This window comes from Mytilus californianus, unplaced genomic scaffold (assembly GCF_021869535.1).
Source record: "Mytilus californianus isolate M0D057914Y unplaced genomic scaffold, xbMytCali1.0.p SCAF_3, whole genome shotgun sequence".
Taxonomy (NCBI): Eukaryota; Metazoa; Mollusca; class Bivalvia; order Mytilida; family Mytilidae; genus Mytilus; species Mytilus californianus.
In genome coordinates, this window is record NW_026262679.1 from 84,193,863 (window position 1) to 84,220,163 (window position 26,301).

General features: G+C 31.6%; 1 protein-coding gene across 1 annotated transcript; it reads left to right on the plus strand.

Annotated features, from left to right (window-relative positions):
- Positions 1 to 8,059: 8,059 nt before the first annotated feature.
- LOC127735244 (protein Wnt-4-like) lies at positions 8,060 to 25,261 on the plus strand. The gene is made up of 4 exons (XM_052245361.1): positions 8,060 to 8,692; positions 21,183 to 21,439; positions 22,092 to 22,360; positions 24,017 to 25,261. Exons 1-4 carry the CDS (start codon positions 8,613 to 8,615, stop codon positions 24,476 to 24,478), a joined length of 1,068 nt encoding a protein of 355 aa, XP_052101321.1. The 5' UTR covers positions 8,060 to 8,612; the 3' UTR covers positions 24,479 to 25,261.
- Positions 25,262 to 26,301: the final 1,040 nt, after the last annotated feature.

Below are 26,301 nucleotides of genomic sequence, written 5' to 3' on the forward strand. Positions count from 1 at the left end.
ACTAGTCGTACTTTTTAATGTAGTTTCCCGTGTGAAGCTGACTATCCAAATAAAGAAAAAGACAATAATTGCGTTTATGTTAGACTTAATAAAAGTAAGTTTCTTGGAGGAAGTATCCGCAGTAGAATAAGAACATTCTTGTTGAAATTTGTAAGTACCTTTTGCTATTCGAATAAAATTAAGGTTCAGTGTTAATATCTAAAATAAAAAACAGTGTGATACTACCACATGTCCCTGTGAATATCTTAATTCACGAACCTCGTCCGATGGTTTTCTTGTAATATATCTACATTGTTATATTTGTTTTTTATCATTTTTGTGAATGTAGTGTTGATTGCAGAATTTTTTCTGGCTCAGACGGTTGTCATTTTATAGACATAATTTATAGATGAAAATTATGTCAATCTCTCAATGTCTTTTAATTTTTTTTTGGTATTTGTATTGACGTATATCCCACAACCCTTTTATTTCGAATAAAGGTTGAAAATGTCAAATCCGTGTTAACGTTGAATCAAAATTATGTGTTTAAAATGAGAGCTTTGTATGGTCTATATTTCTAATTTACCTTACAAAGTAATTCAACTCAACCCTTTACCTCAAATTGAAAAAGACCAAAAAACAATACATGCCCATTGTAAGGTAAAATAAATATTCATCCCAAATCTTACTGAGAATCTAAAACCCTAAATTCATCTATGCAACTGGAATAAGTAAAATGTGTGAATGCGCCAATCGCAGATGCATAGTTAGTATTTATATGTGGAGATACCATTTTGTAAATCTAAAGGAATGAATTTCTGCTGGTTTATTCTTTGTTTGAACTAAAAAGAAATAAAAGTGTTTTTTTTTTTCAAAATAAGACTCGAATAACATATTAGTATATAACTTATGATTTATGATGGTGATCTGTAGTAGTTCACATCATTAACAAATGAACTTTTGGTGAAAATTGTGTCAATGTTAATAATACCACATTTTTATGCCCCCGCAACTAAAATTTGGGGGGAATATTGTTTCACCCCTGTCCGTCTGACCGTCCGTCCGCCCTTCCGTCCGTCTTACCGTCCGTCCGTCCGTCCCATTACGGTATATAGCTATTCCACATAACTCCTCCTACAGTTTGAATGCTAGGAAGTTTTCACTTTGCTGGCTTTTTGTACATATATTGAAGGTGTGCATGTGGTCAGGGTTTTGATTATTATTAATATTTGCTCTTTTGGGAGATAGTTGAACTTTGTCATTTTTGGAGTATATATTTGCATAACAGGTGCATAGCGTTTCCGAATAACTCCTCCTACAGTGAACCATAGACCTATGTGCTCCCATGCTCAACTTTGTGTATTTTAAAATAGCACTATGCATCTGCGGGGGTATCATTTGTGTCTCCCAGACACAATAATATCTCAAAGAAAGTCCTACATTAACTTTGTTATAATACAGTTACTTCAGAGTGGAGTGCGGTGGCATCACTTTGTCTAGTCTTATTATTTGTCTCGCATGCGACAAAATCGCAAAAGCGAGATTTAGGCGTGATGTTCCCAGTATTGGAGATGTAAATTATTCTTATAGAGTGTGTGAATAAGTTAATCAAAGGGAAACCACCAATGGTAGGTTAATGATATCCAGTATGCAGTTATATTAGCATCGGAATATCTCATTTTCATGGAGATTAATTGACACCAGCCTCTTCGTCAATGTCAGTTGAAACTTTTACATAGTTCTTATGTTATGTCAATTTAATGGGAACCACTTATGCAGTAATGGTTGGTATGTAGTTGTATTTGTCTAAGCACATCTCAATTCCATGGAGAATATTTGACCAGTGGTGTAGCTAGACAAATAAGGAAGTGGAAGCTAATAGACAGGGGGTCTGGAAGCTGTAGCCAAAATATCTTGCATTCTAATCATTCTAGACCACTTTTCAGAGTGTTCTCAAACACAACTTTTGCAAGGAAAACGATATAGAAAATTAATAATTTTGTGTCTTTTGTGTTTTTGTTAGGTTTTTTTTTGTGCTTTGAATCAATCTGATGAGTTAAACCTTTTTTTCAACTGATTTTATAGTTTGTTTTGATTTGTACTGTTACACCACTGTTCAAGGTTAAGGGGTGTGGGTATGGCGCCAGAAAACATGTTTAAGCCCGCCACATTCTGTATGTGTTTGTACCAAGTTAGGAGCCTGCAAATCGTTGGTTGTTGTTTGTTGCTGTATATCATATTAGTTTTTCGTTTTTTTGTTTAGTACATAAATCAAGCCTAGTTTTCTCGTTTGAATTTTTTACATTTGTCATATTTCGATACTTTTTAAAGCTTTCTATGCAGTGTGGGATTAGGTCATTGTTGAAGGCTGTATAATTACCTATAGTTGTTTACTTCTATGTCATTTTGTCTCTGGTAGAGAGCTGTCTCATTTGCAATCATACCACATCTTCTTATTTTTATATGAACCAGATATATACATGTATTTATAGCTTGCTGTTCGGTGTGAGCCAAGGCTTCGTGTTGAAGACCGTACTTTGACCTATAATGGTTTACTTTTACAAATTGTGACTTGGATGGAGAGTTGTCTCATTGGCACTTATACCACATCTTCTTATATCTATGTAAATAAAACAACGATCCACCAAATCATTAGATATTACACATTCTTACACAGAGGGGTTTATACATAAAACTGGCATTAAACATCGTCAATCAAACAAGCAACTCAGTTATGGGTGTTATATTTCTTGGAAACATAATTGATTCATGAGGGTGTACCCTCTTCCCCCTTGTTGTACTTCGGACTTGGGCCTTATTTAGGGAGAATGACCATGTCCTCTCAGTCAAGGTCCATTGACTGAACGTTTTGTGTATTTCTACATTTGCCTTACCAGTATACTATCGAAATAACATGCAGGAAAGACGTATCTCGATGTCAACTGTTAATCGTATTTGTAAGGAACCGGGGGTGAGTTTGTACTGTGATTTAGTAAGATAAGACGAATCGCTATTGTCATCCCCTCTACTATGTATATAGCAGGACAGTTCACTAAGCTCTAGATCACTAACCTGCTGTTAAGACATCTGCTGATATAGCACCATCAGCTGGCGATAAGACACCGTAGATAGTATACTTAATATAGCTCCCTTTGCACAGAAGCTTAAATTTTCAGAGAAATTTTAGATATGGGATTGCTAAAACATGGAAGTAATATTACTTCCATGCTAAAAATAAACATTCCCGTTTAATTATAGCATGGAAGTAATATATACTTCCATGATTTTAGACAAATTGTGCACTTCCACAAATAATGTAAAATTACACATACATCCACAAGTGTATGTTTCAAAATAAGATCTAAAATTCAATTTTGTTCTTCCCGTTTTAACCTTATTTAAATTGTTTTGACAGGAATATATTAATACAGCATAAGTTTTACGGTCACCATCACGAATTCATATATATTGTGTGTTTGTTCTTTGCTACATCTGATAATATTAGTAAGAATGTTAAGAAATGTTAATAAATATATAAAACCATATGTAATATACAAATATTCTATCTGTCTAAGAGCAATTACTCTAATAGAGTTTGTTTGTTTGTTTGTTCTTTGCTAAATCTGATAATATTAGTAAGAATGTTAAGAAATGTTAAGAAATATATATATATATATAGTAACGTATTAATTGACTGAGTGAAAGTCCTTATTCTATATATTACATAAATAAATAGGGTACTTAAGCTTGAAAATTATAATGACTCGATGTGACTATTTTAGAGGCATGGAGTCAATACCATTCTAAAAAATAGTAACGTCGAGTCAATATGTCAAAATAGTGAAAAAGTACAAAAGTATATATTGGGGAACACGTGACCAAATAAACCAATGAGAAACAAGAAAAATAAAACCATATGTAATATACAAATATTCTATCTGCCTAAGAGCAATAACTCTAATATTTTTTTTTGTTTGTTGTTCTTTGCTAAATCTGATAATATTAATAAGAATCTGGGAACAGTATATCGTAGTCAATATATATGTTCCTGTAAGAATATAAAGAAATGTTTGGGTGTTAAAAATTTATGCTGAACTGCATGGAGTGATAATGTTATGAATTCTGTAAAATTTCTCAATTATAGAATATACAAATCTGATTTTTGTTTTGAGTTTCATTACTTATTCAAATGAACCTTTTTCAACAATGCAAGAGCTAAATTGTTACCTTTAAATATATGTAATAACCCAAATATTTAAAATTTAAGAAACTGATGAATACATAAGATTTATTTACACTTAAAGGAAGAGCAAAATTTTGCAAAAGTGTTATTAAAACCTTTAAATACATGTGCTTAATCATGTTACTATAATCTGCACTTCCTGTATCAGTATTCATTATATATATACTATTATTGCACAGCTTTGTTTACCATGTTGTTCTCATGTAAATATGTTCACATTTTTATTGTTTGTTAAAATGTTGTACATTTTTTGTACTAACATACCTCATGTGGGGGATTTAGTGAAATTAAATGTCTAATGTCCTATTATGTCTTATTTTAAACTTTTTCATAAATATCCTACAAGTAATGTAGGCGTGATATATCTTACACTGCAATTTTCTATATCATAATTTCTATTTTCAGTGGCGTTACTCTCGCAAAAATTGTTGATCGGCACTGATTTTCGAACTCGCTCAAGAAATTGCTGATGCAAACCTTTAGTAGAGATTTCAAAATAAAAACAAGACAATAAAAGGGAGATTTGAGAACGCTTATAATGCAATTTCCAATAGAATTTACATTCCAAGGGACATTAACCTGTAAAAATAATTGATCAGAGCTTATTTTCGAACTTGTCCGAGACATTGCTGATATAGACCTTTGAATAAATTTCATAAAAATCAGACATGAAAAGGAGATTTGAGAACGCTTACATTGCAATTTTCAATATAATTAACATTCCCAATGGCACAACTCATTTAAAAGTAGATATGAAGTAATCGGCACTGAGATTCAAAATTGTTCGAAACATTGCTAATATACTCTTTTGGTATTGATTTCTTAAAAATCAGGCAAGATTGTACGCGTTAGAAGCAAGACCGGACGGACTGACGCACGCACGGACACCCGGAATTTCTATGTCCCTCGCACCTTGTTGCGGCCGGGGACAATTCACCTAATGAAAGCAGCCTAAAATCTATAAAAAAAAAGTAATAAATGTCTTATTCATTGCTTTGAACAGACAGGGGTAGACGTGTTTGCGGCTTCTGCCATTTTCTTTTATTTATGTAGCAATTTAGCTTAAGTTAAATCACTAACTCCCTTAGTTTATATTGAAATAATCAGTAATTAAATTCTTATAAAAAAAAGAAACTATGTGATTTTACACACTTAATGCTTCTCTGGTAACATTGAAACTATGTGATTTTACACACTTAATGCTTCTCTGGTAACAGTGAAATCTGGCATGTACAAGGAAACGTTAATTTGAATTTTTTTTTGACCAGTTCATACAAAAATGGTTTTCGTATATCGATAACTCATCAAGGGGGAAGTTCTATTCAAAATTTAAGACTGACTTCTGTATGGAACCCTATCTAATTAGACTTAGAAAATTTAGTAGACTTTATATTTGCAAACTTCGCACTTGCAATATCAAATTTCCTATCGAAACGGGGAGATGGAATAGAATTCCAGAAATTGAAAGAAAATGTAAGCTTTGTAAGACTGGTCTTGGAGATGAGTATCATTACATAGCGCTTTGTAACAATACTGATATTATTGAAGTAAGAAATGCATATATTCCTAACTACTACAGAATCAACCCAAATATCAACAAACTTTATGGAATGTTGAAATATTGCAACTTAAATGTATTAACTAACCTTTCTATTTTCATTCAAAAGGTTGAAAAACTACTGCTTTCTCTGTAAATCATCACATATGAATATTTATATAAGTTACACTTTTTGTTACTATCCAAATATCATTTTATTGTGTTCATGTGATAACGTGGTTATTTAAACTTTACAGATTGCACCGACTTTTTGCGATCTGATCAATAGATGTAGTATACTTTTAGTTTTGTAAAAAAAAATATTTATATTGTTTTATTTTATGTATTTTACTCATTTCGCTTCTATGTTATTTGTAAATTTATGTGTATTTGTCGCTCCTGTTACGCAGGAAATCTGCGTCTGAGTGTATTTTGAATAAACAGTGAAACTAAAGTGCTTATAATGTATGGCCAAGCCAGGTTATCTGTGCCATGCATGTGTTATGTGTGTTGTTTGTTTTTGTTTGAGCATTGGGGAGTCGGGTTTTGGTGTGATCTGTTTTACTGTCAAATATCTTTGGTGACTCCTGTTATCCGATGCGTTAATCAATTATATCTACAGAAAGTTGTTTTCTTCATTTAACGGCTCAAACTAAACGAAATGCATGAATGCATGTCGACAGATGTGCATTGTGGAATCAGATATCGATGATAGTGAAATAGTCTTGTCTTGTTTACACTCAATGAAGTGGAAGAATTTGTATAAATATAGTGGTAGTTAAATTATCTCTTAAATAGTTTAATTTGCACAAGGATGATACCGATTAAAAATCACAAAAACCTGATATTTTTATCTGGATAATTGGGCACAATTGAAGGAAAGTTGGCAGTTATGTGAAATTTACATAAAACCAAATTGTTAACATAGTTTTAACTTCAGAGTAATACCACTATATATATATCTATACATATTTTGAGTTTGGTCTTATTAAATATCGTTGATTAATTAGCGTTTCATGTTACACTATTTACATACTGTCCTTTATTTATCCTTCCAAGTTATTTTACAAGGACACTACCATATAAATAAATAGCACGCAATCATTACTGTGCATTTCTTATTGGGGGGGGGGGGGGGGGGGGGGGTGCGGCGTTGGGTAGCTGTCTCAATTATGTATAATAAACGTATATGAGACATATATAGTACTATAAATGTCTGTTCGTGTGTACAAAATTTGCAAATGTGTTTGTTGGGAATACAAGGTGTTTTATCAATTTAATTTTGTATTTACACATCACTAAAAATCAATTAATTAAAATTGGCTGAAATTGCAGACATCTGAGTAGTATATTTAATTGCTATAATCACAAGGTAATGAGTTAACACGTAGAACAAAGAGACAGTCTTATTATATTCAAAATAATTGTTCAAAAGTTGTTATCAAAATAAAAAAAAAAAAGAACTAAGACCAAACAGAAAAAGAATTATAGCAAATCACGATTAGAGATAAAAGAAATAAATAAACCCTATACATCATGTCTAGGTAAAGGGATACGGCATATGTGAACATTTAAGAAAGACATAATGACAAGTTTACGTTTCTTGAATGAGTTTTTTGTTTTGGTTTAACATTTCAATTTTTATATCCCGTCTTAAAAATTATCTTTAATATTTTGCTCAATCAGTTGATATGCTATAAAGTCGGAGAACTATGACTTTTGCTAAAAGTTATTTCTCGTTTCTTCCCATGATTTTGGTCTTTTAACTTTTGTACATATTTAAAACGTACTAAACAGAAACAAACTCAATAATTCATAAAAATGCATCCGTAATGTAATCCGATACAAAAGCTCAGCTGATTTATACTTAAAAGTTTCACTGAATTTTCTCAAAATTGTGAGGACATGAAATGTTTGTTATTTATCAGTTGTGGTTAATTGTCGAAATAAAGATAATTAACTTATCTGATACCACTAAACTACATGATTGGGTTTACAAATTACTAAGGGTACCGACGCTACAATCACTCATCAACCAGGTTGAAATAGTTTATCTTGTCAAAGCGTAATTACTTATCTTAGCGGGGTATAAAGGGTAGAAAATTTAAAATAAACATACACGACTCTAACGCCGAGTTTTAATCTTGTTAAATCAGATTGTCTTTTTAATACGGTTAAGGCTTTCGCTAGAGTGCGTTATCAGACTTTCCCTAATTCTAATAAAAACATTGGCGTTCCAGCTATTTCATTTGAAACGGACATGCGCCAGTCGTATGGCTTAAATATTACTTTAATTTTAGAGTAGTTTACTACTCACTCTTTGACAGCCAGTGAGTAATATATGTACTGGTAGTACCAATATCAATTAGTGATCCTTCAAAACTTCCGATAATTTAAACCTTTATTTAACATCAAAGTTAAAGTTTGTTATATCACAGGCGAAAGTTTTATGTACATTTTACACGTTGGATTTATGGGATTGTTATAACCAATCAAAAGTGTCCGTTTCAAGACGATCAAAGTGGATTAGTTAGAACCTTTGTCGTTGTTCAGCATTATTTGTCTTAAGGACTTGAATAACTGAAAAAATATAGTATTTGACTATTTATTCAAAGAAATATATAGATAGGACATTAGTGATATATACATAAGTAATATACTGCATAGACACATTTTTGAAATATACCGTTTTCCAAATTGAGGATTGCAGCCTATTAGTGAAAAGGATTTTTAGATTTTATTTAAATAAGCGTATGTGATATACTGGAAACATGTCTTGATTAAATGACTTAAAGAACAAAAATGTGAATATTTATGAAAACAATAACTTAATGTGCTCGTGTGAATGGAAAAATGAGGCCAAAACTACAAGACTTCCAGAGAATTCTTTTTTTCTTTATTTTTCTAATAAAAACAGTCCAACCGTCTTGGTGGTAAGTTGACTTTTTTGCATTACTATATATTTAAATGCTATATATGTATCAATCTATTTTTAATCACAAAAGACCGGTATGTATTTTAACAAAACGATCGTCTTCATAAAAAATATTAAAAAGTAAAGAATTTTCTCTCTTGAAAATATACTTCTGAACGCGTATCGAAGATTTTATTTGTTGGAGAGAATGTTTATCTTGTAGTACATTGAGAGAAACATTTTGAATTTTTATGCAGTTTGGATTATTGACGTTTTATCATGGATTTTGATACATTTCTAAACTACACGTAGACTATTTGTAGAAAATATAAAAAAAATCTTATACAGTGTCTCCTCTATTCTTTCACATAAATTTTTCCAAAAGGTTTTTTTTTTTGCTGCTATAACAAGATTTTTCGGTACAGACTTATGTCATCCAAAATTCTATTATACTTTTGTCCTTGTTTTTAATTATTTTTGTCATACCCAATAAATATTCTGTATGTTGAAGGCTTCTAATTTTTAATTTTAATTGAATCGGTGATATGGGTTCCTAATTGAGGTGCTATTGGTACTCTACACTGATATAAACCATCTTGAAATTTATAAAGCAATATTTCAAGTACCCCTTTTTCAAACTTCAATGTTAATGAAATACGTCTAAGTAAATTTTAATCATTGAAATTGTATTAAAAGAAAGGTGTGAATTCATTTTATTAAAATATTTTGAAACTTACATTATTAAGTTATTGAAAACATCAAGACCTAGGATAGTAAATATGATATGATAACTGTATTATCATAACGCCTAAACGAATTTTCAATTATCATGAATAAACTGGACTATGTAACATTCATAATAACGCCATTAGAGCAATTTAACAAACACAAAAAAGATAATTTTCGAATGTGAGAAAAATTTTATACTGAAATATTAAAGTTTTAAATGCAATTTTTATAGCATCAATCGAAAACACTTGCAAAATACAGGGGAAAATGAAATAAGTAACGACTCAAAATAAGATGAAACATTGTACGAGAATTGTGTTCCAAAATATAATCAGTTATTTACGAAATAAAGGGCACTTGTTGGTAAATGTCGAATTTTCGTCGTGACTTATTAATTTTGAAATTTTATCGTTATTTAATAAATGCTTGCGAACTCATTGGCTTTTTAGATTACATTTCTGGCAAATGCACTATAAATTCTGGCTGTCTGCACGTTATTTAAAATAAAGATTAACATTTGAAATCTTTGAACAGATGAAGAAACATGCATATTTTCTCTTTCATCTAGACGTTTCGCTTGTTTCTGCATGAAAACAACGAAACCAAATACGCTTTAATTACCAATTACCAAAATAATATTTTCATAATCTATTGAAAGATTCCAGATGCAAATAATATAATGTTTTATCAAATTATTACCAACGGAAAATAAAAAAAAAAAGCATGTAAAGTGATAAATGTATCGTATGATAACTATTCATAATTATTTAAGACTCCATAATTACAATGGTATGTCCTTCGTGTAATTCATAAACCTAAGTTTAACTCTTCCTTCACGGGTTTCATAATTCGTTAGCGTATTAAAAGCGACCAAAGATTTTTCAAAATATGAATTGGAAACTGTTCAATACAAAAGGTAAAACCTATTCCTTGTTCCTGGTCATTTATTTCTGGGTTCACTGGGGTATAGTAATAGTGACGTTCCTGGACTTTTGCATCGACAGTAAAACCCAAGCTGTGGTGAAGTCACGGCCAGGCGGAATTTGGACGTATTATGTAAAATATCAGAAAAGGTCTGAGAAATACAACATTGGATCATGCTATTGTCATTTCCGTATAAATTGTTTTAACGGTACATATACATTTGAGACCACATATACATTTGAGACCACACATTCCCCCCACGATAACAGTAGCTATCAACTTTAGGGGCCGTGTATCAAACGATAAAAGTATGAAATGAGACTTATTTAAAAATTAGAAGTAGTGGTATGATTGCCAATGAGACAACTCTCCACCAGTAACCTATTGACTATAAGTTGGCAACTATTTATTTAAAGGTCACCGTATGACCTCCAAGAATGAACAAAACCCATACAACTTAGCAAGCTATAAGACGCCCCGACATATGGTGTAAAGCAATTCAAACGATATGCCTGTTTTTAGGAACTGTTCAAATAATATTAAGAAAATGTCAGGAATATGACAATTGTTTTCCAAGCGTTTGATTTTGACTGGTTTTATGAGCTTCCCCCTTTTTTTTTAATTATTGGAATTCGGTTTTTTTGTTAATACTTTTTTTCTAGTTAATATGATTGTCCGAAGTTTTCAATTCAAAAATGACTGCATGTTATATACAATTAAGATATGTGAACAGGTGTGAATTTTTAATGATTAATTTGAAAATGACATTTCCTGGACACTTTATCGTAAACGGCGAGCGAAGTGCAATTTTGATTGAACAAGGTTCCCTACACATTACCCAACCATGAATAGAACGGACTTTGAATTGTCGCGTGCTTTGCAGGGAAGTTATAACCGATTTTAAGACTGCCTTCCACTTTTCAGCTTAAAAAAATGCTAACGAACGTGGTTAACGCTACAAATCTGCCTCAGGTTTCTGTCGACAAACACGTCAACTTTCCTGTGATAAATTTTAGAGTATACTGTTGATTTCCCTACATATATCACTAAAATATAGATAAATTGAACAAATAGATTTATCACACAGAAGCCGATATCATTTTACACCAAACCGGGTATATTACAATAGTTTATTTGGAATGTGCGATATAACAGAATTATTGGATTATGAGTTATGTAATATAAAAGGGATGATAAGTTCTTCAGGGTAGTTTGGCAGATGTATAGACCAAAGGCGACAGTTTTGTATAAATTTATTTGAATGAGTCGAGATATACCCGTTGTGAAATCAAATTAAAACGATGCTAGCGTTATTTCAGTGCTGTTTTTGCAAGACTGTTCTTGACTATGTGGTTATGTCAAGAGAACTTATCATATTTACAGTTTCATGATTACCATTAAATTCCAATTATGCTATCAGATAACATTATTTTTACAATATACTGTAAATGCCATCTTGTTCAATTTAAGACTATCGATAATATTTTCCCACGTTGTATAAATATCCATTAAAATGTCACCAACATGTTAAAATAGGATTAGGTAATCCTTTCCGTCTTGTAACATAATCCATTAAGTGATTAATTAAACTTTAATTCTTAACTGAAACTGACACTTTGTTGCTCATTTATAAAATTGATTTTGTAAAAAAGAAAAAAAAAGAAAAAAATACCAATCCCAATCCTCCCAAAATTAAAAAGAAAACAACGTATTCAAGCATTCTTCAGGAGTATTTCACAAAGGGGTTTCAAATGCATAATATATACACAAGACACACTTAATGACAGAAGACCTCCAAAATACATGAAACGAACATATAATCATTATTACAGCAAATTTCTCAAGTGGCAACAAGAAGATGGATGGACCATTCTTGTAATAATCAATCAATTCTTTAAAACAGTTGTACAGATTTTGATAACAAAGCCAGCTGCGTACAATCTGGTTGTTTGTAAATTATCAATCATCCTGAAATCAGACAATTACAGACATTTATATTTTGAACATCTTGATGAAAATAAACTAAACAATACCTGGAATATTGTTTTAATTTTCGGTCCTGTCTATCATTAGAAATAGGATCGTTAAAATATTATTTTTCATTTTCTGTTCATGCATTTAAAACACACGCGAAAATTTAAAACGTTAATTTCTGTCGGTGTTTTACGGTTCACTTTTAAGTTATTTTGCATAATGCAGATACATGCTGATTATTGTTGTGGTGGGAATATCGCCTACTTTTTTTTAACATAAAACATAAAGTGCATTTTGATGGCAAATGTATAAAAGCGCTATCGCAACACAAGGAACAATCGAAAAGACCAAAGCATTCAAAGTAATTATCTATATATCGTCAAATTGAAACAGATTTCAAATTCTTAATTGGGATCATATGATATAAAACTGAGAAGATGTGGTAGGATTGCCAATGAGACAACACTCAACCAGAGTTGAAGTGGGAGCCTATATATGACCGTTAAAGTTATGCTGCTTCATAGACCAACCTACCCCTCTTTATATCATTCTCAGCCTATGACACTCTATATAAATTGGTCGTCAAATTTTTATCCGTGCTTTATGTTCACCGGTGTTAATATGTCTTTTGATTGAGTTAAGCCATTGCAATTGATATTTTATAGTGTGTTTTTCTATGTTGTGATGTAACACTATTGTTTCAGATAAGGGTGAATGTTTGGTACCATTAAAACGTTTAAACCCGCTGCAATTGTTTGCACCTGTCCTAAGTCAGGAATCTGATGTTCAGTAGTTGTCGTTTGTTGATGTGGTTCATAAGTATTTCTCGTTTCTCGTTTTTTATATAGATTAGACCGTTGGTTTTCCCGTTTGAATGGTTATACACTAGTAATTTTGGGGCCCTTTATAGCTTGCTGTTCGGTATGAGCCAAGGCTCCGTGTTGAAGACCGTACTTTGACCTATAATGGTTCACTTTTATAAATTTTGACTTGGATGGATAGTTGTCTCATTGGCACTCATACCACATCTTCTTATATCTATTAAAAAGGGATTTCTTTTTGATAGTACTGACTGTGGCATACATACTACTAGTAAGTCTTAGAAACACTAAATAAGATACTGTACACATTTTCTCATGGGTACGAAGACTTTTCAAATTTTCTCGTTTAATTGTATATTTCCAACCGGGTCAAAATAAAGACTTGCGAATCGATTTTTGGTGCTTCCCCGCTTACTGAGAACACGGTATTTAAGAGTTAGAGTAAAGTCTGCGACTCGAAGTCAGAAGTCTGCGTAGACATGTCACTCTATCCGGACAAGGTTACCTAATGCGCATTATCATATATAAAATCCCGATCGGCTAGCCGTCTCGTACAAAGCAGGTTCATAATCATATCATATAAGCATTACCTCGTTCATATATGCATGTAATATTTGCCACTGGGTATTAAACACCAATCCATTTCCGGCTTATTTTCCTCAACATTCTTTTAATTAGAAAGGTACTTCAAAGACGAGGCGTTTAACATATGCATTTCCCTAATTTGATATGCATTTGCTCTAGTTTGATATGCACTCCCTACCCAACGAAATCTATCTAATTACATTACAGCACATAATTCTAACTCATGAAACAAATGGCATAACGTTACATTTAAATTATTTTCTTTTTGTACAGGGACGTTTTTATTCATGTGGGAGGTTGAAACGAAACCGACACACTTCAAAATTATATGATTTAATAAACCGGTACTGATACAGAAAAGCTATAAAGTAAAGTTTTCTAGTTAAAGTTGCCAGAAATTTCACATAAAGAACGTGTAAATTAACAGAAGATTACTGTCAAATTATCATTATACAAAGTACTATCTTTTTTCAAACAAAAATCTATGTGTTAAAGAAAATTAGATGTTTTACATTGTAAATTGATAAATTATCTTAAAGTTATGAAATTTGAAACGCCATGCGTTCATTTTAACTCCACGAAGATAATTACAGTATAGTATAATTAAATTTTATACGAATGTACCCTAAAGTTACAACAAAAACACGACCATTTGTCCAGGGGGTTAAAATGATACATATTAAAAGTGAACTAATTTTAAAGTTTTGCACCTGGCCATAAAGGTGAGAGATAGGAACTGAAAGGTAGATAGCACCTCTCGTGTTAAATTATTAAATAATTTCAAAGGTCATATCAAATTTCCCTTCATAAATCAAAACCATGACTGCAGGGTTTTAGTAACTCTGTTAAAGAAAATGATCAATTAGAAATATAGGAAATGAAATAAATTTAATAAAACTTCAAGGTAAAATTTAGTTGCCTCGTTTAATCTATAAAAGAACACCTCTGAAGAGACCGGAACTGCACCTTTTGACTCGATTAATGTTGAAATATAGTACAAATTTGCAAAAGTGCATTTCTTCCTGAAATACATTTTTTTATAGTAGATTGCTGTAATTGGATTTTGTATTTATCGAATTATATACATTGCACCGACTAGTCACCATCTTTGATTTATTTATTTTCTTTCTTTTTTTGAGGGGGGGGGGGGGGGGGGTGATGAAAATAATTTAGCAGAATGAAGAACATCGTTTAAAAAAAATTCTTGTTCTTGTATGCAATAGGATTGTTTTTATTGAATTTTAAAACACTGTTTGTCCCGAGAAAACTAATGAAATTTGAAAATTACAAAGCCGCACTCGCATTCGTAGTTATTTTGAAGGCTGAAGGTAAAATATGTAGAATATGGTAAGTTTGTCGGTGGGGAATGACACTAGGATCGCAAGCACAGTTGGCAAAAGATAGGCGGAAGATACCAAGGTGATGTTCAAACTAGTCGAAGACTAACTGGCAACGCCGCGACAAAACAAAACAACAGTATACAAAACAAAACATGGGACACTCTTCTAAAGACTTTCTTCGTTCATGCTCCATAACTGCATGGCGAAATCTCTGCGTGTGCAGACCGAACTGTTTTAAAATATAATCTGATAAAAAATATGACAAATCTCTCACAAGGCGTTAAAAGATATGATAAAAACTGATAAAGTTTAACTTTATTCAAAGTCAATGGAAATTATACGATAAAGATGGTATTCTTAGATTTTATTTATTATATTCTAATTCTATTGGCTCTTCTTAAACCTGAAACTGAATTTGTTACCAACAGGGTCAACTTTTAAGCTAGTTCAGATTTACAATTACCGTTTCAAAATCTAATTTGCATTCCGGGTAATATCTTTAAAAGCGTACACCATAACGTTATAATTGGCTAACAACAACCCCAACAAGGAAATTGAACAAATGACGTGGATTTATTTTCGTTTCGGATGAGAACAATCAAATAATCCCTATCCCTTTAGATTCTGAAAACGCTGATATTTCATGTACATCCTCATTTCTGCACTCAATTGTACGTACAACCTCATTGGTGCACTCGGTTGTGCGACCTCATTGGTGCACTCGGTTGTACATACGACCTCATTGGTGCACTCGATTGTACATACGACCTCATTGGTGCACTCGGTTGTACATACGACCTCATTGGTGCATATGAGTGTACTCATATTTGGATTAGTTTCTGAATTTAGTGTATATCTAAGTATCTGCTTAAATCATTTAGTAATGGAAACCTTTCATTGAATATGTTCTTTCTGACAAAACACATCGGCTTAAACAGCGGAAACATAAGCATCTAACCGGAAATGATGAGTTTTGACAGGCACTATGTTCCAGTACAATGCTTTTCATTCGGCAATTATACATTGAAATAAATGTCAAATATAATGGCATGATAATTTGAGGATATCCCATTTTTACTCTTTCTGCCATATAAACGTCATGTCAATTCAGAACTCAGAAACAGGAATAACAACATTAGCAACCAACATGAAATTGCCGAAATGGTCGTAAACGTAACTTCTGTCGAGGGCTGATATGATAAAACGATAGTTAATATTATTGTAAAATAAATTATATGAACACATGTTATGTGTTTCAGCAGCAAAATTGTTGCCAATATTTTTGACATTTGATTGTTGATGGTAATTTTCTGAATTAGTCGAAGCATATGTTGTTTAATATTTTCAATATCAGAAAAGTATGATAGAGAGAAATCCGTTTAACCGAGATTTTGAAACTGAAGCTTTCCTTTTATAACCTAGAAAATTGTAATAAGGTGTGTTGCACTTTAGACCCCACACCAAACACAGCTTAATTGATAAGACATTCATTTGATGATTGAGGTTGACTATTTTCTCATTCTGCAGGTAAAGTGCATGCTGGGTGCTTTTCCTTCCTAGTCCTAGCTCCTTCCAAGTCCCAATCACAACACAATCTATTTTTTCACATTAAAAATTTAATTATTTCTCCTCCACACTTTCTATGTGTAGATAAAACATGAACACAAAAATAGATTGGAAGGTGTACGAAAACAATAAGAATATATCCCTGTATACGCCGGTGATAAGGAAATCGCCTTTTTAATAGAACATAATAATTATATAAAAAAGAGAATCCGCATCGACCTCTCTATAAAAGTATGGAGAGTCTTTAGACTCCATATCTTCCATGATACTTGTCAGACAGCTAAGATCAATCTTACTTCTTTAATTACATGATCTTTTAGAAACTTTGTTATACGTTTTATTCGATTTTTTTATAGGTCAGAAACTGTAAATCTGTTAACAAGAAAAAAAAAATTTCTCTTGACACAGATTCCGTGCCAGAAAAAAAAACAAATTGCAGAATTAAAAAAATTGGCAAACCTAGCATAAGGGCGATCAAAGAAGACCTTCTTCACTTAACGGGTTCACTTTCTTAGCGAAAAGTGACCTTTAAATTGAGGAGCAGATGTTCAATAATTATTACAACTGCGTGTTTGATGATATATTTTCAAACGAATTTCGATGTAGTTTTTGATTCTTTTAAAATAATGAATGATTTTTTTTTCTTTAGAACAATCGTTTTACATAGAGATATAATTGATAACCGTCATGGTTTTTGTATGAATGGGTTATTGCTAATTGTTTTGAACTATCCAGTTCTGATACGAACCATCACTCAAAGTAAATACTATCTCGTCTGCGGATAACTCAGTGTTAATTTCAAACGGTTCAAATATCAATGAACAGTGTTCTTAGTTTCAAGTTTAAATGGAGATTAAATCGGAAGCAGTTGATTTTTAATGATACAATAAATGTGTGCACGTTAGGAAAATTATCCATTGAAATAAGAATGTTCCCTTTAATTCTTTCACTTTTTAAATTCTTATATTTGAAATTAAGTTTGTACTTTTTTAAATTTCAATAAACAAACTGAATATGGGTATCGAGCCAAACGGTATACAAAAAAAATGAATTTTTACTTACCACTCAGTTCTATACATAATGCAATTGCGTTACAACAGAGGAGCAAGTACACATGTTTTTTACGTGCTGCCAATCTGTAATTATTTTAATATGATAATAAAGCATCAGCATCTTCCGAGGTGTAGAAAGTTCAATGATATTTAAATAGTAAACAAATCAATCAAAAACAAATATAGCATATTTTGTTGTGTTTATATTAATCAAAATATAAAGAGTCTCTTAGCATAATCGTTTTCCATTGATTAGAAAATGGTTTATAACGATTGCTGCCGATGTAATATGTAGTTGAAAATAATGTACATGATTTTCATTTTACTGCTTATTATATGCTTAGCATTTAATTTAGCTTAATTAGTGAAACGTTTGATGTGCTATTAAGCTATCACCGTCACAATACAATCCACTTCAAGATGGCTGCCTAATTTCGTCTTTCTACTTGAAGATGTCTTGGGTCAGATAGTTTTAATGTAAGGTTGTTGTTTTACAAGATATTTTCTTGTTCTGAAGTGTGTAAAATGTTAAGTGTACATAAGTGTACAAAGTACCATCATATTAAAACGTGCTTGGCATAATTCGACTTTCCTCTTCAAGAGGTGGGTATTAACCGAATCACAAAAAGTCGGTATGCACTCGAGTTTTCCTACTTGGCAAAACAGTTGACAGATGCCATAGGATGACATAGTTGTCAGTAATACTCGATGGTGCTGCCAATATTGTTTACCTCATTTAGGGCTATGACTGAATAATAAGTTGTACTATCAAGCTTGCGTTTATTTCTACCTTTTTAATGTTAGTAGGATGGTTTAAACCTTGCTTAAACTTTCTGCCTATCTACAGGAATACATATAAACTCAAACAGATACCTCAATCAAGGATTTGGTAAATATATACAACAAAATTGGTAGATTCTGAAATTTATATATGCTGCTATTAAATAAAACATTATTATATGTCGATTTTGATAGAAAGATTCCCAAACCAGTACACCCTTACGCAATGTACCAGGATAGATCATTCTTGTATTCTTTTTTTTGAATTTTAAATTTCAAATTATACAGCGCCGTGAAAGTGTTTTCATTGATTGACAATGTTGTTATTCTTATTTTATATTCTCTTTTTCCCCCAAACTGTCTGGTTTTTGAGGTTATAGATTCATTAAATTAATTAATTGCATACAACGAATAATAGGAAAACTCATACAATAAAAACAAAAAAGCAAAGACACTTGTATATACTTAACTACAAATTCCTAAAATTAAAAAAACAAAGAAACGTATGCCGTACCTTGAAAGTGATATTTTATACACAAGTAACAAGATATATTATTAAAGACACCTTTACAATAAAAACAAAAACAAAGAAACGTATGATTTGACGAAAAATTCTTATAAGTAATAAACAAAGAAACTTATGCCGTACCTTGAAAGTGATATTTTTATACATAAGTAACAAGATATATAAGAGAAAGAAGAAAAGAAACATACTTTAGATTCCTTTCTTCTATGTTTTCAAAAACAGTTAAATAGTGTAAATGTAACTTAACCATCCGAAAGATAAACCCCAAAGTCTACAGATAAGCCCAGGTTTATTTTCTCAGCAGACCTTTCTACTATACATAGAATAAAGGTTGTCACAGAAAACCGCACGCTACTGATATAGGTCATTACCGTGTTAAACTTTCAAAAGCATGAAGTGTTTTTAGAAGATAACTAAATATTTTCTTTGGATACGGAATTGTTACAAAAAAAGTAGATATCTTAACATGTGTTTTATGTTCACAGTTCTATGTATTGATACAGCAAGAACCTGTGTTGAAAGGATAATCACAATTTATAAGAACTTTTACACCCTTCTGCACTTGACTTACTGCTCTGTTTCTATTCTTGTAAAATTCAGTTACAACATAAAAAGAAGAGTAATGACAATTATTATCAGTCGCGGATCCGGGATTTGATATTAGGGGGAGGAGTTGCGCTCCTGAAAATTAAAAAATATAAAAGGACCTTATTTTGACACATAGTTGGAATTTTACATATATTACATATTTTTCTGTTTTAGTGTATCGCGCATCGGGTGCTCCCCATCTGAATCCGCGCCTGAATATTGAAAACTTCAATTCATACGCGAACCTTGCAATCATACATACATTGTTTATTTGATTTTCTTTAAATATGAGATTTGGTGCAATAAACCCTCCTTTCATATTAAAAGTTCACTTTATTGTAAAATATTTATTCAATTAGTAGTAAAAACAGCAAATTTCTTTTTGTTGTTTGAATTTATACTATCAAAATTAAAACTTTGAATAAACCAGTAAAGTGACTTTAAATGTATCTTTACGTTATCAGACAAATGTTTGTATACTTTCACAATAAATATTAATGTGAGTATAGATACCTTTAAAATTTTGACATTATTTTCATAAGGTATGAAAAGGTCTTAAATAGGTTTACTATTGAATTGAGAACTGGATTAGTTGGGAATGACATTCGGAAAATATCTTAAGTGGGTTGAAAGCCTCATAAGTACTTCTAAGGTTGGTAGGTGGTCAGGCTCGAAAAACAACAATGATCGTAGCCAAAAGTCAATATTGATTTATTATTTGGTTTAACGTAAGTTCTTCTAGTGCGTGTTTTTATTTCGACTAAAAACATTTTCTGAATATTACTTATCTAAAATGTTATAAAAATAGTATGAAATAGTTATAGGAAGTGGGTTGTTTTCGTATTTTGAAATAAACTTTATTTTTTTACCTTTCCCTATTGAATTTAGATAAAGATAAAGCCTGACTAGACATAAATTATTAAAAAATCGATCTAAATACCGTCAGAAAATATTTTGTCTCCTGCATTATGTATTATTTACACCAGTAGCGGAGTACCATTGTCCAGCAACTACAAAATATATGCATTCTGCGTATCAGTGTTCTTGTGCATTCTGGCTGAACTAGTAAACATTATTGTTTAGGGGCCAGCTGAAGCCCGCCTCGGGGTACGGGATTTTCTCGCTGTGTTGAAGACCTTTGGTGGCCTTGGGCTGTTTTCTGCTCTTTGGTCGGGTTGTTGTCTCTTTGACGCATTCCCCGTTTCCATTCTCAATTTTATGTTTTATCCCCTGCTTAATGCATTCTGGTATTATTTTCTTATGCATTCAGATTATCCTCTACGTATATGCATTTAGATTATCCTCTATACGCATGCATTCAGATTATCCTCTACGTATGCATACAGATTAACCTCTACGTATGCATTCTTGGTATCATCGTATATCACTGAAAAGTTGTATCTTGTGATCCGTGAATGAAATAAGGCGATTGCGAAGATGAGATTTAAATGCTTTTTCTAAAGTATGAAAAAACATATTTAAAAACGCCGTGTTGTATAATGATTCTTTATTGTCATATACATAAAACATGATATTATTAATTTGTTCATTGTGTCGTTGGTGCTGTATCATTTCTACTCTACATCTCTTTTTATTCATATTACAAACCTTGTTTTTATTGCAGGTACCTAGGACTGATCAGCTCTTCGCAAACAGATTTACCGAGTGAACCACAGAATGCAGAAGATGTTGATTGTTCAAACTTTAAGTTCTTAGCACCCAGACAGAAAGAACTATGTAGTAAAGAAGCACAGTTACATAAAGTCATTGGTGAAGGCGCAAAAAGAGGCATTGCCGAATGTCAAAACCAGTTCTCAAATAGAAGATGGAACTGTTCCACGTTTAATACAACTGATGTTTTCGGGAAAGTTTTACAATTAAGTAAGTAAATGTTTGACATTCAAACTATGCATACTTAGTTATTGTTTGTCCGACTTCCTATATTTTTGATTGATTTCATTTTTTTTTTTAAACTTTGTGTATTAAGAGGAGGTTGTTCAGAAAATATATAATTCATAAAGGAATCATCAGGAAATTTTTCTTTTTTCATTTTGTAGCAGGTGGCCCGTTTTTCTTTTGATATTCTGAAAGCATAGCTTCTCATACTTTTATTTCAAAATTCTATCATATAGTTTATTTTCTATTCTCATTGGGATGATTTTTCTCTATATAATCAATACAAAATGTGTCATTGTTTCACAACCTGTAACATGAAAACAACTCGGTAACCTATCATTTTTATTATACTTTTGAACATATCACAATATACTAGTACACTACATTTTGGAAAAGTATGACAACATTCTATAACTTTTAGTTTATACTCCCAAACCACCTTAAAGGTAGAACATGACCACCTAAATTCATCTTCTTGTTCTCACATTAAGGCATTTAAGATAAGCATGGAAAATAACACAATTATTCTATAAAAGCATATCATGACATCAAAGCATAACTGCTGCATTGAGATAAATAAAAAGATATTATCAATAATTTCATTACGGCTCTACATATTTTAATCCTATTTCTGCAGAGACAAGAGAAACGGCATATATATATGCAATCCAGTCAGCTGGTATCATGTATGCTGTAACTAGGGCATGTGCAAGAGGAGATTTAGAAAGATGTGGATGTGATACAAAAGTGCGACAAAAAGACACAGATGGACAGTTTGAATGGGGAGGTTGTTCAGAAAACACAAGATATGGTGGTAAATTTTCTAAAGAATTTGTAGACACCAATGAACACAGAACATCAGAAGATGGACTAATGAATTTGTGGAACAATGAAGCTGGTCGAAAGGTAAAAATATGACAGATCACATGACGAAAATTGCCGACTAGTAAAAATGAAACAGACAACACATGCAAAATGTCGGAAATTATAAGTTTTGTTTTGTAGGAGCTTTCGGTAAAGGAAAAAAGCGAAATTCGTTGCAAGTACATATCAATTTTACACTTTCCGCCAATTTTATATCTTGCAAATATATAACATTGCCGTTTAAACGTTTATTTTTGAATTCCCAAGAGTTGGTGTTGTTTTTGTCTTGCAAATAAATTGGCATAACTACAAATGAACTGTTACGTAATCATTTTGTTTTTGATGTTTGTTCAGGACATAATACTATACAAATAAGGCAAAACGTTTTTTTTTTTTGTGCCTCTTATTGTCCCCTGAGCAACGCGTTGTGGGGGACATAGAAGTACCAGGCGTCCGTTCGTCCGTCCGGTCATGTTAGCGCTCTCACGTGTACAATTTTTGCCAATTTTTATAAAACTTATATCATAGGTTTATATCAGCAATGTCTTGGACAAATTCGAAAGTCAGCGCCGATCATTTATTTTTAAAAGAGTTCTGCCACTTGGAAACATTAATTATACGGAAAATTGCATCGTTAGCGCTCTCATTTGTACAATTCTTGCCAGATTTTTATGAAACTTATATCATAGGTTTATATTAGCAATGTCTTGGACGAGTTCGAAAATCAGTGCTGATCATTTATTTTTGAAAGAGTTATGGCCCTTGGAAACATTAATTATATGGAAAATTACATCATTAGCGGTCTCATGTGTTCAATTCTTGCCAGATTTTTATGAAACTTACATCATGAGTTTATATCAGCAATGTCTTTGACGAGTTCAAAAATCAGTGCCGATCAAAATTTTTTTAAGAGTTATGTCCCTTGGAAACATTAAATGTATGGAAAATTGCGTTGTTAGCGCTCTCATGTGTAAATTTCTTGCCAGAATTTTATGAAACTTAAATGATAGGTTTATATTAGCAATGTCTTTGACAAGTTCGAAAATCAGTGATGATCAATAATTTCTAAAAGAGTTATGCCCCTTGATTATATTAATTATATGGAAATGACATTGCACTTGCTCTGAAGCCTTCATTTCTCTAAGATATTAAAAAAAAAGATTCAAAGAACCAAAAAAAAAGTGCTTTTTTCAGTTATTGTCCTTTGTAACTTGGAAAGATAAAATATGTGCAACGCTGGGGACATTGGAACTCTCTTCTTTTATATCTATAGTAAAAGAGAGGCGAAAGATACCAAAGGAACATTCAAACTCGAAAGTCGAAAATAAACTGACAACGCCATGGCTAAAAAGAAAAAGACTAACAAACAAACAACAGTACACAAAAAACACAACATAGAAAACTGACTGAGCAACACGAACCCAATTTGCTGATTTCAGTACAAAAGTACTGTTACCAGTAATGGGCCTACTTCTGCTATTAACAAACAAGAGCGGAAAATTTATCCTAAAAAGGCAAAATTTCTTGGTGCTGCCAAAGGAAATGGAAAATATGACATATTCCTTTTGTTTCGGTGAAAACTTGCGGTTGAGCATGACTTCTCATATATTTAACGAATGAAACTTATTTGTTTTTTATTACGTTTTTTCTTCGTACGTTCTTAAAAAAATAATGTAACATGTATCTTTATTTTTACAGGCCACTAAATCACAGATGGATCTACTATGTAAATGCCATGGAGTGTCCGGATCATGTAGTGTAAAAATTTGTTGGAAAAAATTGAAAAACTTTCAAGCTATTGGAAAAGCACTGAAAGACAAATTTGACGGTGCAAGCTTAGTCCGTTTTATTAAAAATAAAAGAAAACTAAAACGAATTAATAGAGATATGAAAAAACCTACGAAAAAAGACTTAGTTTATCTTCACGAATCTCCAGACTTTTGTAACCAGAACCCTAATTATGGGTCATTAGGCACACAAGGACGAAAGTGTAATAAAACAAGTTTCGGACTTGATGGATGTACCCTAATGTGCTGTGGAAGAGGGTATTATACCATCATTAAAGAAATCAAAGAAGATTGTGACTGTAAATTCGTTTGGTGTTGTCGAGTTGACTGTAAACGATGCACGCAAGTTGTGGAAGAGAATTATTGCAATTAGATAAGATAAAATGTGTATAACGTCAGTAGAACTGCAGTCATAAATACACCAGCGAATTTATTTGTGCTATACATGTTTATGAAATTGCTGATATTTGTGAAAATGAAGCCATATATAAATATGTAAATACAGTCATATGAATTCAACATAATATATTAAAACGGGTACCGATTTTTTCTAAGCGCATTGATGTTTTTTTCATGATGAACGATTTGGTTATTATACTGGATATTCAGTGCACTGTTTATATACACTCTTTGTTACATATACAAATTCGTCATAATCTCTGTAATACAGAAGGAGGACGTCGTTTCGTCTACACTTTTTTTGTCCTATGTGTAAAATCAATTGCTGGTGTTTTTTCCTGCTAAGATGTATATAACGCTGCAAAATATATACTGTGTAAAGCTGCTGCCACCAGCAATGGCCAATTCTAAAACAATAGTTTAACTTTACACATAATTTTTACGTTAACACGTGTATGTAATTTTAATTTTAAGGTTTGTTTCACATCTTTATAATGAGAACAATATATTACATGTTTTTTTTTTATTCTTTATGCGGTCACTTCGTTATATTTTTCTTCAAGCCACATTGTTATTTGCGGTACAATATATATGCAAATGTCTGGTGTTATATTAAAAATGCAAAACACAATTGTATTATCAAATTTGTGATTTTTTGCATAAACTATAAAAGTAAAAAAAACTGCATAACATTATATTACACATATTTGCTCATTTTTTCTTTCATTGTTTTAATTTAATAAACTATATTAATGTTTATGTAACTTTCTTTGCATCCCTATACAATCTATATAATATATATATATATATACAAAAAATGCAAAACAATAAAAAAAGTTAGCGTTATTAATGATACGAGATTCGTTCAGTATGGTGCTATATAAATAGGTAGATATTTATTGGACACTGTACAATAGCCAATACCGCACAGTTTACGTTCAATGTTTGCAAAAAAGGTTAAATAACTCAAGACACGGACTGCTCTTTTGATGTAGATAAGAATACTTACAAGAAATAAAGATAAAATAAGGACGTCAAGATCAGATGGCTTAATCCCGGCCACACTAAAGTGGAAAGTCAGCATGTCGCGTATGTACAGACAATATTCTTATCAGAATAATACAGGTTATGTATAAAATAACAAAAGAAGAAAAGTATAATTTTATAATAGGAGACAATAATATCCCTTTATCTATTCCTTACAATCATAACCAAAAAAAGCTTCATCATTAACAAAACTTTCAAATTAAAAATGTAAATACAGATTAATTCTAAAATCTAATGAAAAAATAACAAAATAACTGAATGCGTTTCTTTTCAGGACAAGCATGTTGATTTTAGGAATAGGCACACACAGCCTATCATTTCAAAAATCAATTTTTGCGATGAAAAGGTATAGTATTCTTTTCTTTAAGGATCAAATATTCTATTAAGTTCACAGGTAGATGCGAATGTAGATAAGAGGAAAATTATATGTTATTTTGTTGTTTTAGTTATTTTAGCAAGTAAGTTCTAAGTTCAGTTTATTTAGGATTTTGTTCGGGCTTTGTTCCGAGTTGACGCGGCCTACGTTGATGGATTACCATATCAAATTGTTATTCAAATAGAAAGTGACAATATTGTATCTATACACGATAACAACACTGAAATATGATCTGCCTAGCTATTTGACGTTGTGAAATTTGAAAACATTTTTAAATGTATCAAGCCCTTTCATAAACTTGGTAAAGAAATCAAGCTACTTGGATTTCTCCCCGTTTATGTTAATTCACGAGCAGATTAGTTACTAGTAGAACC